The sequence below is a fragment of the Oncorhynchus keta genome, chromosome 28, assembly GCF_023373465.1.
Source record: "Oncorhynchus keta strain PuntledgeMale-10-30-2019 chromosome 28, Oket_V2, whole genome shotgun sequence".
NCBI lineage: Eukaryota > Metazoa > Chordata > Actinopteri > Salmoniformes > Salmonidae > Oncorhynchus > Oncorhynchus keta.
In genome coordinates, this window is record NC_068448.1 from 9762672 (window position 1) to 9778671 (window position 16000).

General features: G+C 47.5%; 1 protein-coding gene across 1 annotated transcript in view; it reads left to right on the plus strand.

Moving 5' to 3' along the window:
- Positions 1 to 16000, plus strand: part of LOC118378311 (1-phosphatidylinositol 4,5-bisphosphate phosphodiesterase eta-2-like) — a 295453-nt gene that overhangs the window by 201292 nt on the left and 78161 nt on the right. Inside the window, exons 3-5 of the mRNA XM_052484176.1 lie at positions 8578 to 8724; positions 13211 to 13454; positions 15087 to 15216. Of these exons, the coding sequence (XP_052340136.1) occupies positions 8578 to 8724; positions 13211 to 13454; positions 15087 to 15216 (521 nt within the window). The remainder of the gene's footprint in view (positions 1 to 8577; positions 8725 to 13210; positions 13455 to 15086; positions 15217 to 16000) is intronic.

Here is a 16000-nt window from a genome sequence, read left to right on the forward strand (position 1 = left end):
AACAGTGGGTTAACTGCCTGTTCAAGGGCAGAACGACAGATTTGTATCTTGTCAGCTCAGGGGTTTGAACTTTCAACCTTCCGGTTACTAGTCCAACGCTCTAACCACTAGGCTAACCTGCCGCCCTTGCAAATCTTAACACCAGGCCCCCATCCAGATGGGCGAGAAGGGGACGGTTGTGTGTAAGAGCCAGCAGCATGGCGCCTACTCCCGCCTGGTGGAAGAGCTCTTCTGGATTGACAGCAGCATATTGTCCTTCTCCAAGTGGAGGCTGGGAGACATGGGTATGGATGGATGGATGGATGGATGGATGGATGGATGGATGGATGGATGGATGGATGGATGGATGGATGGATGGATGGATAGATAGATGGACGGCATTTGGAAATGGGTAGATGATACTAGTAGCTAGTGTTCTGGAGGACATTTGTTGCTGAAACCGAATGGGGACCTTAGTTTAGCGTGTGTGTCAGGATTGTGGCACTAGATGTTGTTGGCACATGACTTATTTGCTATGCGGCCCTGGTGAGACATGGTACTAGGTTCAACCACTGTTGTACCAGGTGACTGTAGTGAGTGGGTCAGTGGGACTGTGATGGAACAACTTCTCCTATGAGCCTTGTTATTGGTTTCTGCTTTCTACTTCTGTGTGTGTGTGTGTGTGTGTGTGTGTGTGTGTGTGTGTGTGTGTGTGTGTGTGTGTGTGTGTGTGTGTGTGTGTGTGTGTGTGTGTGTGTGTGTGTGTGTGTGTGTGTGTGTGTGTGTGTGACATATGGACTCCCGGCAATCCCCTGGAGCTGAGCCTCGTGCTCTAGTCTGCTCTGACAGAGTGCACTAAGGACAACATGACTCCACCCCTTCGACTTTCCTGGCCTCTTCTTCCACCCAGACTCCACTCCCACTGGGGCACCAGACAACCATCACTGTGGTTTCTTTAACAGCATTGAGGTTGACACCAGCTGACCTCTGACCTCATTCTCAGCTACCTCCTGGGGGAAAATGTGTCAATGTGTCCGTCACCTGTTGTCTGGCTTCTATTGTAACCACGTAAATAGCTGTTATTAAGCCCTTACACGGTAAGTAGTAGTCTGAGTGTTGTTACCAATCAAGATTACGGGGTAATGTGTTTTACTATAATCATGTAGTCATCACAACATTTGTTTTGTCTTTGTAATTGTTTTATTGTTGTTGACGATCAATGTAATTAATTTGTTTTCAATCCCAGTAGCTTTTATTTCGCTGTTTGGATGAAGGTGAAACAAACAAACCACTTGTGTGTTTTAAATCAGACCTTATTGACCTAAAGTGATTCCTCCCCCTCAGAGATCTGATTGTTTTCCTTCTTCTCTGGCACATTGTTCCACTTGTACCTTGTACATACGTGATTCTGACATTCTCCAGTAAATTGCAATCAATGAAATTAAGACAAATGTGTGTGTTAAATGGTTACTATAGGGATAATAACATAACAATTGATCTGCTTCATTTCAGTAGTTATTCCAAGTTTTCTGGGCCGCGGTGCCATTTCGTTGTTGGCTGTCCTCTCGAAACAGCAGGCTCATCAGGCACAAAACTGTATTTTTAACATTGTAAAGTAGGCTCATCAGGCACAAAACTGTATTTTTAACATTGTAAAGTAGGCTCATCAAGCACAGAGACTGTATTTCTAACATTGTAAAGAAGGCTCATCAAGCACAGACTGTATTTATAACATTGTAAAGTAGGCTCATCAAGCACAGAGACTGTATTTATAACATTGTAAAGTAGGCTCATCAAGCACAGTGAGATGAGACTATTTCTATCACTAGTCTATGCTGCTGTCCTCTTCTCCTTGTACTGTATGTGTTTCCTGAGTGTGTTTCCATAGCAACGGCTCTGGACCCAATAAAGGGATCGTTTGGAGTGGCCAGTCGCTGGGCGACCTCTTACTCAATAAAGGGTTAGTTTGGAGTGGCCAGTCACTGGGCGACCTCTTACCCAATAAAGGGTTAGTTTGGAGTGGCCAGTCGCTGGGCGACCTCTTACCCAATAAAGGGTTAGTTTGGAGTGGCCAGTCACTGGGCGACCTCTTACCCAATAAAGGGTTAGTTTGGAGTGGCCAGTCGCTGGGCGACCTCTTACCCAATAAAGGGTTAGTTTGGAGTGGCCAGTCGCTGGGCGACCTCTTACCCAATAAAGGGTTAGTTTGGAGTGGCCAGTCGCTGGGCGACCTCTTACCCAATAAAGGGTTAGTTTGGAGTGGCCAGTCGCTGGGCGACCTCTTACCCAATAAAGGGTTAGTTTGGAGTGGCCAGTCGCTGGGCGACCTCTTACCCAATAAAGGGTTAGTTTGGAGTGGCCAGTCGCTGGGCGACCTCTTACCCAATAAAGGGTTAGTTTGGAGTGGCCAGTCGCTGGGCGACCTCTTACCCAATAAAGGGTTAGTTTGGAGTGGCCAGTCGCTGGGCGACCTCTTACCCAATAAAGGGTTAGTTTGGAGTGGCCAGTCGCTGGGCGACCTCTTACCCAATAAAGGGTTAGTTTGGAGTGGCCAGTCGCTGGGCGACCTCTTACCCAATAAAGGGTTAGTTTGGAGTGGCCAGGGACCTCTTACCCAATAAAGGGTTAGTTTTGGCCAGTGGCCAGTCGCTGGGCGACCTCTTACCCAATGAAGGGTTAGTTTGGAGTGGCCAGTCGCTGGGCGACCTCTTATCCAATAAAGGGTTAGTTTGGAGTGGCCAGTCGCTGGGCGACCTCTTACCCAATAAAGGGTTAGTTTGGAGTGGCCAGTCGCTGGGCGACCTCTTACCCAATAAAGGGTTAGTTTGGAGTGGCCAGTCGCTGAGCGACCTCTTACCCAATAAAGGGTTAGTTTGGAGTGGCACCTGAGGTTTGAATCCGCCTGTTAGAGGATGTCTTTGCTTCAGTACTACTGCAGTATTTCTCTGCCACGCTGTGCCTGCCTGTTATCTCTTAGCAGGAGCATCTCACCTCAACCTTCATTTATCATATCACCAGTGTTTTACAATAGATTCCTGAGAGACAATTTTTGTTGTTGTTGGGAGGGGCACATTTTGATTCTACCCACCTGAATCATTAAGCTGAAACCAAAATGTGCGCCACCTTTGTGTTCCCAAGAGGGATGGCTGGAGAAACCCTGCATTTTACACACAGCTAGAACACAGTCCTGGAGAAGTCCCCCTGGAGGTCTGGAGGAGTCCCTCTGAAGAAGTCCCCCTGGAGAAGTCCCTCTGAAGATGTCCCCCTGGAGAAGTCCCCCTGGAGAAGTCCCCCTGGAGAAGTCCCCCTGGAGAAGTCCCCCTGGAGAAGTCCCCCTGGAGAAGAAGTCTGAAGAGCTAAGATGAAGGCATGGTGTTGAAGGATGGATGCAGTCTGTGATGCAGTGTTGTTCTTCTAAGGGGCTGTGATGGTAGCATGGCAGCAGATGTTGTTCTTCACCAGGGGGCTGTGATGGTAGCATGGCAGCAGATGTTGTTCTTCACCAGGGGGCTGTGATGGTAGCATGGCAGCAGATGTTGTTCTTCACCAGGGGGCTGTGATGGTAGCATGGCAGCAGATGTTGTTCTTCACCAGGGGGCTGTGATGGTAGCATGGCAGCAGATGTTGTTCTTCACCAGGGGGCTGTGATGGTAGCACGGCAGCAGATGTTGTTCTTCACCAGGGGGCTGTGATGGTAGCACGGCAGCAGATGTTGTTCTTCACCAGGGGCTGTGATGGTAGCATGGCAGCAGATGTTGTTCTTCACCAGGGGGCTGTGATGGTAGCATGGCAGCAGATGTTGTTCTTCACCAGGGGGCTGTGATGGTAGCATGGCAGCAGATGTTGTTCTTCACCAGGGGGCTGTGATGGTAGCATGGCAGCAGATGTTGTTCTTCACCAGGGGGCTGTGATGGTAGCACGGCAGCAGATGTTGTTCTTCACCAGGGGCTGTGATGGTAGCACGGCAGCAGATGTTGTTCTTCACCACGGCAGCAGGGGCTGTGATGGTAGCACGGCAGCAGATGTTGTTCTTCACCAGGGGGCTGTGATGGTAGCAAGGCAGCAGATGTTGTTCTTCACCAGGGGGCTGTGATGGTAGCACGGCAGCAGATGTTGTTCTTCACCAGGGGGCTGTGATGGTAGCATGGCAGCAGATGTTGGTCAGGGACTTCCAGAAAGGTTGGAAGGAGACGTCCTTCCTTATTAAATGTGGGACTGTTCTGGACACATTCAGAGCTGAAGAGGCAGACACAGTTCAGACTGGGACAGAGGGGAATACAGGCCTATTTTATTATTCATGCTCCGCTGGTGTGTGTGTGTGTGTGTGTGTGTGTGTGTGTGTGTGTGTGTGTGTGTGTGTGTGTGTGTGTGTGTGTGTGTGTGTGTGTGTGTGTGTGTGTGTGTGTGTGTGTGTGTGTGTGAGCGAGCACTGGAAGCCTATGGGTAGTGTGCAGCAGAGTGATGCTATTGATCAAGCCCAGAGTGTGAGAGAGAGGCTCCTCCCTCTCGCCGTCTGTTATTTTTGTTTCTGGGTTGGAGCCATGGTAACCCACAGGTCAGTCAGAGGTCCTGCCAATAAAGAGCTTTGCTTGGCTCAACCAATTGCACATAAGGGAAAGGGGGATACCTGGTCAGTTGTCCAACTGAATATATTCAACTGAAATGTGTCTTCCGCATTTAATCCAACCCCTCTGACTCAGAGAGGGGCTGCCTTAATCGACATCCATGTCTTCGGAGCCTGGGGAACAGTGGGTTAACTGCCTTGCTCAGGGCCAGAATGACAGATTTTTAACTTGTCAGCTGACAACTCCCCGACCTTTCGGTTACTGGCCCAACGCTTTAACCACTAGGATACCATGAATACACTACTGTGTCTCCATGCAATAGAAGTAGAAGGACTAGAATGGGAAGTCCAATGAAAGTCAATGGGTGGTCTATTTATATTTTTTCTTAAATAGCCTGAAATTAGAATAATATGAACACCCACAATAATAAAGGTGTTGGACTGTTTGCATAGCCCGGCGTGTTTACCTGTTGTTGTTGTTGATATAGCCAGGTCTAGTTGGAACGACTTGGTAGTATTTAAAATGTTCTTCTATCTACGTACGGTGAATGAAATGAGTTAATCTTTATTGATCCATTGGAAGGGAGGACACAATGGTGTGGCAGAAGACAGACTGGGCAACAAAGACACAAAGACACAGGTCAGAAGAACACCTGGAGTCTTCGCTGACTTCCTGTTGGAAGTGTTTCTCAATGACCTCATCTCTATAGACTTCCCACAGTCTTATCCGTGGATCTCAGTTAGCCCCGCCTACAGCAGTAGAGAGAGTTGGCCATATGACTAGTGTATCTTCTGGGTTAAATACACATCTCTTCTGGGTTAAATACACATCTCTTCTGGGTTAAATACACATCTCTTCTGGGTTAAATACACATCTCTTGTTCAGCTTATTGCTGGCAGGTGAGGTTAACAGTATAGTGCAATACACTGTAGCCTGTATCATTAGCATCTATGTAGCAGTAATTGGTATAGAACTTTGAAGTAAGTTTACATCTCTTCTGGGTTAAATACACATATCTTCTGGGTTAAATACACATCTCTTCTGGGTTAAATACACATCTCTTCTGGGTTAAATATAGTGCAATCTCTTCTGGGTTAAATACACATATCTTCTGGGTTAAATACACATCTCTTCTGGGTTAAATACACATATCTTCTGGGTTAAATACACATCTCTTCTGGGTTAAATACACATCTCTTCTGGGTTAAATACACATCTCTTGTTCAGCTTATTGCTGGCAGGTGAGGTTAACAGTATAGTGTCATACACTGTAGCCTGTATGATTAGCATCTATGTAGCAGTAATTGGTATAGCACTTTGAAGTAAGTAGCGATCCGGCTTGTGTCCTACGTTATGCCCTGGAGGAAATGGGCTGTTTGGGGTTCGGGACTGAATTAACCTGGGTCCCCAGGTGCCCATTCTCACTATTACCCGATGAGAGCCCAGGGAAGCCAAATCAATGGCCAATTAGAGCAATTCATCAGTGGGATATCTATTACTTATACCACATGCACACACACACACACACTGGTTATAGATCAAGTTGGAGAGCTGGCCATTTCTGTTTTAATGAAGATGCAAATGTCAATGAATATGTTTATACTTAGTAGCCAATGGCAATATATTATTAAAATATGTTGTGATTTGATCAATGGGATTTAATTGATCCATAGGATGTGATTGACACCACCTCCTTAGCCAAGGGCCTAAAAATGTGGCACTGCACCAGCTTAATATGGGTGCCATTAACTGGGCTCTCTGTGAAGGAGCTGTCAAACTGAAACCAAAATAATACACTGAATTTGGGAGTGATATTTTGGTAACCTCTCTCTTTACATAAATTGTCTGCTTCAGTGTTACCCATTTTCGGTGTTTAACAAGCTCTCTGGCCTCGACACCTGTGTTCAACACTGGATCCTACACAAACCGATGGATTCCTAACAACAACTGGTCCATGTTTTCCTCTTTAATAACATGCTGTGAACTGCACTATGTTCCTGGTTAATTTCCCCTTTAAAACTTCTTTGGGATAAGTGGCAGCATTTTCACTTTTGGAAAATTAGCGTGCCCAAATTCAACTTCCTGCTACTCATCCCCAGAATATAAGATGCATATTATTAGTAGATCTGGATAGAAAACACTCTGAAGTTTATATAACTGTTTGAATCATGTCATTGGGAAAACCCATTGGAAGTTGGAAGCTGTGTTTTTCTGGATCAAAGGCACCAAATAAATGGACATTCTAGATATATATTGACGGAATTAATCGAACAAAATAACCATTTGTGATGTTTATGGGACATATAGGAGTGCCAACAAAAGAAGCTCGTCAAAGGTAAGGCATGATTTATATTTTATTTCTGCGTTTTGTGTCGCGCCTGCAGGGTTGAAATATGGTTTCTCTCTTTGCTTACTGTTGTGCTATCATCAAATAATAGCATCTTATGCTTTTGCCGAAAAGCCTTTTTGAAATCTGACACGTTGGCTGGATTCACAACGAGTGTAGCTTTAATTTGGTATCTTACATGTGTGACTTAATGAAAGTTTTTGATTCTTATAGTATTTTATTTGAATTTGGCGCTCTGCATTTTCCCTGGCTATTGGCCAGGTGGGACGCAAGCATCCCGCCTATCCCAGAGAGGTTTTTAACCTGCTGTGAACTGCACTATGTTCCTGGTTAAGGGGATTTTGGGGAGAAGTCTACTCATTCACTCCTACCAAGCAAAAAACTGGTGGCTGCGACAGCCATATTCGTGTGTGTGTGAGACCGTGCGTGCGAGCGAGACCGTGCGTGTTTATGTGAGTAAATGTTTATCTGCTTGAGCTACAGACTGGAATTATTTAATTGGTGCTTGACAACATAACATACAAATGCATGGTATCCCTCATTATCTCAGAGAGACTCTCAAATAAACGCGCACCCTCACTCACACCAAAGTGCTCTACACACATCATACACATGCAGGAACAACAACTCATGTAACAGTTCTCTCATACTCTAACCGCCCCCTTCTCTCATACTCTAACCGCCCCCCTTCTCTCATACTCTAACCGCCCCCCTTCTCTCATACTCTAACCACCCCCCCCTTCTCTCATACTCTAACCGCCCCCCTTCTCTCATACTCTAACCACCCCCCTTCTCTCATACTCTAACCGCCCCCTTCTCTCATACTCTAACCGCCCCCCTTCTCTCATACTCTAACCGCCCCCCTTCTCTCATACTCTAACCGCCCCCCTTCTGTCATACTCTAACCACCCCCTTCTTTCCCTCTAACCGCCCCTTCTCTCATACTCTAACCACCCCCTTCTTTCATACTCTAACCGCCCCCCTTCTCTCATACTCTAACCACCCCCTTCTCTCATACTCTAACCGCCCCCCTTCTCTCATACTCTAACCGCCCCCCTTCTCTCATACTCTAACCACCCCCCCTTCTCTCATACTCTAACCGCCCCCCTTCTCTCATACTCTAACCACCCCCTTCTCTCATACTCTAACCGCCCCCCTTCTCTCATACTCTAACCACCCCCTTCTCTCATACTCTAACCGCCCCCCTTCTCTCATACTCTAACCACCCCCCTTCTCTCATACTCTAACCGCCCCCTTCTCTCATACTCTAACCACCCCCTTCTCTCATACTCTAACCGCCCCCCCTTCTCTCATACTCTAACCACCCCCCCCTTCTCTCATACTCTAACCACCCCCTTCTCTCATACTCTAACCACCCCCTTCTCTCATACTCTAACCACCCCCTTCTCTCATACTCTAACCACCCCCTTCTCTCATACTCTAACCACCCCCCTTCTCTCATACTCTAACCGCCCCCCTTCTCTCATACTCTAACCCCCACCCCCTTCTCTCCTACTCTACCCTCCCCCCCCTTCTCTCATACTCTAACCCCCCCCCCTTCTCTCATACTCTAACCACCCCCCCTTCTCTCATACTCTAACCGCCCCCCTTCTCTCATACTCTAACCACCCCCCCTTCTCTCATACTCTAACCACCCCCCTTCTCTCTTTGTGTTTCTCTCTCCAGTGGAGAAATGCATGAACTCCATGCAGACGGGGACCCAGATGGTGAAGCTCCGGGGCGGCTCCAGAGGACTGGTGCGCTACTTTTACCTGGACCAACACAAGTCCTGCATCCGTTGGCGGCCCTCGCGCAAGAACGAGAAGGCCAAGAGTGAGTGGTTTTGCTGTCTCGTTTACTGACTGACTGACTGACTGAATGGCTGACCTGCTTAGACTGGGAATTAACAGGAGTTAAGACCAAATCTGTTTTAATTGTGCTTGAATGACAAGTCTAAGAGTTAATCTTTTTGGCTGACTGACTGATCCTCATCCAGTGTCTCACATTTTACTTCCTAACTTCTGTATTGCCCTGGAATTAAAATGAATGAAGGATTTCCACGGTCGGTTTGGTACAGATATTAACGTAAAAGTCTGTTAACTCTGTCTCACATCAACAATCAGCACTTCCATCTCTCCCACAGAGCCTATTACTGTAGTCCGAAACAGCACAGGAATCACTTAGGATTCACCTGAAACAAATTAACAATGGATATAAATCGTCAAGACAGCTTTTTTTTTTTTTTTTTTTACATTTAAAATGTATTATTTAATACAGATTTGAATCTAAGCCAGTAAAATGTGTAAAACTGTACAAGGATGTGCAGTCTGTCACTAGGCACAGTGTATAACCATTTCTCTCGATCAGTATACAACCATTTCTCTACTGCCCCACCTGTACAGGACACAGAATTACTGGACTGCAGTGAGCTGAGACTGCCATGGTTACTGGGATACAGTGAGCTGAGACTTCCATGGTTACTGGGGCGCAGTGAGCTGAGACTTCCATGGTTACTGGGGTGCAGTGAGCTGAGACTTCCATGGTTACTGGGATACAGTGAGCTTAGACTGCCATGGGTACTGGGGTGCAGTGAGCTGAGACTGCCATGGGTACTGGGGTGCAGTGAGCTGAGACTGCCATGCAGTGAGCTGAGACTAGAGTGCAGTGAGCTGAGACTGCCATGGTTACTAGAGTGCAGTGAGCTGAGACTGCCATGGTTACTGGGGTGCAGTGAGCTGAGACTGCCATGGGTACTGTGGTGCAGTGAGCTGAGACTGCCATGGGTACTGGGGTGCAGTGAGCTGAGACTGCCATGGGTACTGGGGTGCAGTGAGCTGAGACTGCCATGGGTACTGGGGTGCAGTGAGCTGAGACTGCCATGGGTACTGGGGTGCAGTGAGCTGAGACTGCCATGGGTACTGGGGTGCAGTGAGCTGAGACTGCCATGGGTACTGGGGTGCAGTGAGCTGAGACTGCCATGGTTACTGGGGTGCAGTGAGCTGAGACTGCCATGGTTACTGGGATGCAGTGAGCTGAGACTGCCATGGACACTGGGATGGAGTGAGCTGAGACTGCCATGGACACTGGGGTGCAGTGAGCTGAGACTGCCATGGTTACTGGGGTGCAGTGAGCTGAGACTGCCATGGTTACTAGAGTGCAGTGAGCTGAGACTGCCATGGTTACTAGAGTGCAGTGAGCTGAGACTGCCATGGTTACTAGAGTGCAGTGAGCTGAGACTGCCATGGTTACTGGGGTGCAGTGAGCTGAGACTGCCATGGGTACTGGGGTGCAGTGAGCTGAGACTGCCATGGGTACTGGGGTGCAGTGAGCTGAGACTGCCATGGGTACTGGGGTGCAGTGAGCTGAGACTGCCATGGGTACTGGGGTGCAGTGAGCTGAGACTGCCATGGGTACTGGGGTGCAGTGAGCTGAGACTGCCATGGTTACTGGGATGCAGTGAGCTGAGACTGCCATGGACACTGGGGTGCAGTGAGCTGAGACTGCCATGGTTACTGGGATACAGTGAGCTGAGACTGCCATGGTTACTGGGGTGCAGTGAGCTGAGACTGCCATGGTTACTGGAGTGCAGTGAGCTGAGACTGCCATGGTTACTGGGGTGCAGTGAGCTGAGACTGCCATGGTTACTGGGGTGCAGTGAGCTGAGACTGCCATGGTTACTGGGGTGCAGTGAGCTGAGACTGCCATGGTTACTGGGATACAGTGAGCTGAGACTACCATGGTTACTGGGGTGCAGTGAGCTGAGACTGCCATGGTTACTGGAGTGCAGTGAGCTGAGACTGCCATGGTTACTAGAGTGCAGTGAGCTGAGACTGCCATGGTTACTAGAGTGCAGTGAGCTGAGACTGCCATGGTTACTGGGGTGCAGTGAGCTGAGACTGCCATGGTTACTGGGGTGCAGTGAGCTGAGACTGCCATGGGTACTGGGGTGCAGTGAGCTGAGACTGCCATGGGTACTGGGGTGCAGTGAGCTGAGACTGCCATGGGTACTGGGGTGCAGTGAGCTGAGACTGCCATGGTTACTGGGGTGCAGTGAGCTGAGACTGCCATGGTTACTGGGGTGCAGTGAGCTGAGACTGCCATGGTTACTGGGATGCAGTGAGCTGAGACTGCCATGGACACTGGGGTGCAGTGAGCTGAGACTGCCATGGTTACTGGGGTGCAGTGAGCTGAGACTGCCATGGTTACTGGGGTGCAGTGAGCTGAGACTGCCATGGTTACTGGGGTGCAGTGAGCTGAGACTGCCATGGTTACTGGGATGCAGTGAGCTGAGACTGCCATGGTTACTGGGGTGCAGTGAGCTGAGACTGCCATGGTTACTGGGGTGCAGTGAGCTGAGACTGCCATGGTTACTGGGGTGCAGTGAGCTAAGACTTCTAAAATGAAAACTCTCTCTGTCTATGCAGTTGAACTGAAATGCATCAACAAACATTATTGTATTATTCTATTTGTAGATTCATTGATTACCATTAAGGCGTAGACTGCCTGAATGTTTAGGAAATGTGTTGTCGTGTGTGTGTGTGACTGACCTCGATTCGGTCGCATGCAACAACATTTGAAATTGTGTTTTTTACACTGGATAAAGTAGAGACTTGGAGTTAATAAATGGTGTCATACACTGCAGTTGAGGAACAATGGGAAAGCAATTCTGCTTTGAAAGTTGATCAACTTGTTATTCCACTTTTGAGAAAATGTCCCTTGAATGTTTTGTCCCACCTACTGGAGAGCTGTTCTTTGTCTACACCCATTCAGCTTTGTTCACACCCTCTCAAGCATTAGCCCCACCCATCTTTTGAAGGATTTATATTATGAGAAGGGAACAACGTGCATGTTGGGTAATGTGCAGTGTTAGTGTTATGTTGAGTGTATAATATACATGGTCTTTTGTGTACAGAGAAGTACTGTGTGTCCAAGTTCATCGTGTCTTATATTCCCGGCATGAATCAAAGGCCACAAAGGCTTTTGGACGAACTGATTGTTTTTGCTCAGGTTGGATGGCCTATAGATCTGCTAGTTAGTCTTTCCAAGGGGATTATGCATGTTTAACAGGTGCTGGCATATAAAATAATGATGTGGAGAGAGCTTCTTGAAACCAGACAGAATGTATACATATATAATTAGAAACCAAATGAGTTGCTGCAAATGAGAATGTGTAGCAGGTAGCCTAGTGATTTTAAGAGCATTGGGCCAGTAAACCGAAAGGTTGCTGGTTCGAATCCCAGATCCAACTAGGTGACAAATCGGATGTGCCCTTGAGCAAGGCACTTAACCCTAAATGCTTCTTAAATTCGCTCTGGATTAGATTTAGGAACTCCACCTGCGTGGAAGCACATGTTTTCACTATACTTTTTTTTATCCCTCATTTAATCAAGTGATTGCACTATTTTGTCAGTTACCTGCATGTTGGCCTGAGGGTTGTCGAAGGTAGAATCTGATTCACAGCTGTAACGGCTCTCAAAGGCTGATTCCTTTGATTCCTTTCCTTGGATTTGCTCCATCAAGTGACTTCCTGATTCTCTAAGTTTTAATAGGCTACAGTTGAAGTTCCTCTGGATTCTGAAGACATCAGCAATCAATGTTTTGTTTTGTTTTTATTTGGAAAATTTTCGCTAATTTCTTTCACTTTTCACTGAAAATGTGGAGTAGGTTGTGTAGATCTGTAGGGGAAAAAAATCCCAATGGATTCCCTTTTTTAAAATGGTATTTTAAGGGAGAAAAAAATGTGAAGACTGGAAGGGGTGTGTAAACTCACTAGCGACTGTATATACCCATTTAATCTGTTTGGAGAAAAGAAGCTCAATGTTAATGAATTTCCTGTAAAATGTCATTACTATCCCCTAAGAGTTTCATCTTAATAACATAGCTCTTCGGGCACAGCAAGCTAAATCCTAGCAATTCTTTTTTTTATGCCATATCATATTGCCTAAGTCTCATAATAAAGACTTCTAAGTTAAGCTTTCATCCCTCCCTTAGCTGCCCACTGCCATTTCAGCCTCGTTATACACCAAACCGGGTTCAAATCATTCCAGTCCCACCAAATGGAATGAACTCAATATCATTTGAATAAAAGGGTTATGTAAATGGGTTTGCTCCGTCAAGTGACTTGCTGATTCTCTAAGTTTTAATAGGCTACGTTTTGAAGTTCCTCTGGTTTCCCTCGAATACTCCCCCCCCCGTCTTTTAACGTGTTCCAGTTGGCAATGTGAAAATGGTGGCGGTAAAGGCCCAAATTCAACAGTCAGAGTTTGTTTCACTGTTTTAGAGTGATGGTGAAATAACCATTTGCTTCCTCGTTCCCTAGTCTCCATCGACTCCATCCGAGAGGTGTGCGAGGGTAAGCAGTCTGAGATCTTCCAGCGCTACTCCGAGGGCAGCTTTGATCCCAACTGCTGTTTCAGCCTGTACTATGGGGAGCGCTTGGAGTCCCTGGACTTGGTCTCCAGTACGGGCGAGGAAGCACGCACCTGGATCACCGGTCTCAAGTACCTGGTGGCGGGCATCAGCGACGAGGACAGCCTGGCCAAGAGGCAGCGCACCCGTGACCAATATCCTTACCTGTGCATGTTTGGCTCTTTCTGGGCATGGGTTTAAGTCATTGGAGAGCAGGGTCAGGGTCATACATTGTAGCAAAACGTTTTTGCAACAGAAAAGGAGCGCTTGTAATTGTGCAAGTTCAGGTGGTCCCTCCCGGTTTCTTCCCTTGCCACAGGTCAATTGGATTTCTATTCAGGTCAGGAGAAGAATTAAAGTACCGTCTATATATTTTCTTTGTAGGTGTGTAATTGTACACGTATTCGTACCAAATTGTTCAGTACCGGGACCTCGGTTTGATCCACACAATGAATACATAAAAAGAAGAAGAAGAAGAACACTAGGTGATATAAGCTATGCCTACGTTGTGTAAATGAGTAAATCTGAGCTGACACAACCATTTCAGTCTATTCATTTAAAACAATCATAATTAAGACATGTTGACATCACCTCAGTATTCCTACCACCGGAGGGCAGTATTCAAGCAACCCTCCACATTCTGCTCCAAGTAAGTTACAAGAGCGATGGATATGTTTTATACCTGCGGATATGTACTCATTCTCCGTGGTTGACTAGAAATAAGGGGTTTCAACACCTCGTGAAAGTGCTCGAACCACGTTGCGAACTTCCCTCCGAGGGCTACAGAGCTACTTCAGTGACAGCCCATCACATTACCCCAGAGTGGGAAATGAACGTGAACCGTGATACAGTCACACCCCTTTATGAGAGGGCACATTTTTTCTCTTTTGTAAGAAAACCTTATAGCACAGGCCTATACAATGTCTGTGCCATGTTTACATATGGATTTCACACGCATATTGGACTTTAGTGTTGTTGACTAATCGTGTGTTTTCATTCAAGAAAAACCAAAGTGTTATTCCCTATGGTGAGCTCATCAGATGTTATATGACTCATGGTCATATATGGAGTCAGGAATACCAACACTTTTTCTAAAATGAAAAAATAATAACTACATTTCCTGTTGTACTGGAACTGAATAGAACCATGGCCCCAAAACCGCAATACGTTCTGAACTGTGGGTTTGGAGAACTGCTTCTCCCCTGCATTTTTTGGTGAGGACTTTTCAATACTTGAATCGATTGTGGATAATTTAATAAGGATGTTAGCATGGGTACACACACAGTGCACTTGCTCTTACACACACAAGTTATTTCTCTCCCCACACACAGACATGCGAACACACACTGCGGCTTTGGCGTGCCAGCGAGCTTGATGTGCTGATGAAAAGATACATCCAAAAGCTTCCACCTGCTATCACATTGTCTCTGTCAGTCGCACACAGACGGCTTGTGTTAAAATTAGACTGTGCTGCGGGGAAGTAAGAGCTGTGTCAGAGAAACAGAAGATGTTACGTTGTTTGACGACTGTTTTGGGCTCTGAACCGAGATGCACTTAGACGACCTATGCTAAAACATTGTGAACCACGCTCGCTGTACACTTTCTGTTGCAGTCTATACTTGATCAATCGATGACGCCATTAATCAGTCAATGTGACCACCTGTGCCTAGTTAATGGAACAGATCTCTTACAAAGGACTATTTTAAAATAAAGTATAACCGAAGTAGGTTTTCACAGGGCTTGTTGTTGTGCGTGTTATCTATCCTTAACCCCTGGTTGGTCTGTACGTGGCTGAAGCAGACGTTTACGGAGGCAGATAAGAACGGCGATGGAAGCCTGAGCATCAGCGAGGTCTTGCACCTCCTACACAAGCTGAACGTCAACCTGCCCCGCCAGAAAGTCAAGCAAATGTTTAAGGTAATATATGCCATTTAGCAGACGCTTTTATCCAAAGCGACTTACAGTCATGTGTGCATACATTCTACGTATGGGTGGTCCCGGGGAATCGAACCCACTACCCTGGCGTTACAAGCGCCATGCTCTACCAACTGAGCTACAGAAGGACCTACACTACAGTCATATTTTGAGTGTGTGTGTGTGTTTTGAAGGTATTTTCTGACTTTATTGAACAGATAGCAAGGATCACAGTGGTGACAGAGGTTGGCGTCAAAGGGCCCGAGAGGGGGAGGAGGGGAGAGGGGGCGGGAGGGAGGGGAGGAGAGAGAGAGGAGGAGAGAGAGAGAGAGAGAGGGAGGGGAGAGAGGAGGAGGGAGAGAGAGAGAGGGAGGGGAGGAGAGAGAGAGGGGGAGGAGAGAGAGAGAGAGGGAGGGGAGAGGGGAGGAGGGAGAGAGAGGGAGGGGGGGAGGAGAGAGAGGGGGAGGGGAGGGGGAGAGAGAGAGGGAGGGGGGGGAGAGAGAGAGAGGGAGGGGGGGAGGGGAGGGGAGGAGGGAGAGAGGGAGAGAGGGGAGGAGAGAGAGGGGGAGGGGGAGGGAGGGGAGGAGGAGAGGAGAGGAGGAGGAGGAGAGGAGGGGAGAGGGAGAGGAGGAGGAGGAGGAGAGGGGGGGGAGGGGGGGGAGGGAGGGGAGGAGGAGGAGAGAGAGGGGAGGGAGGGGAGGAGGAGGAGAGAGAGGGAGAGGAGGAGGAGAGGGAGGGGAGGAGGAGGAAAGGGGATACCTAGTCAGTTGTACAACTAAAGGCATTC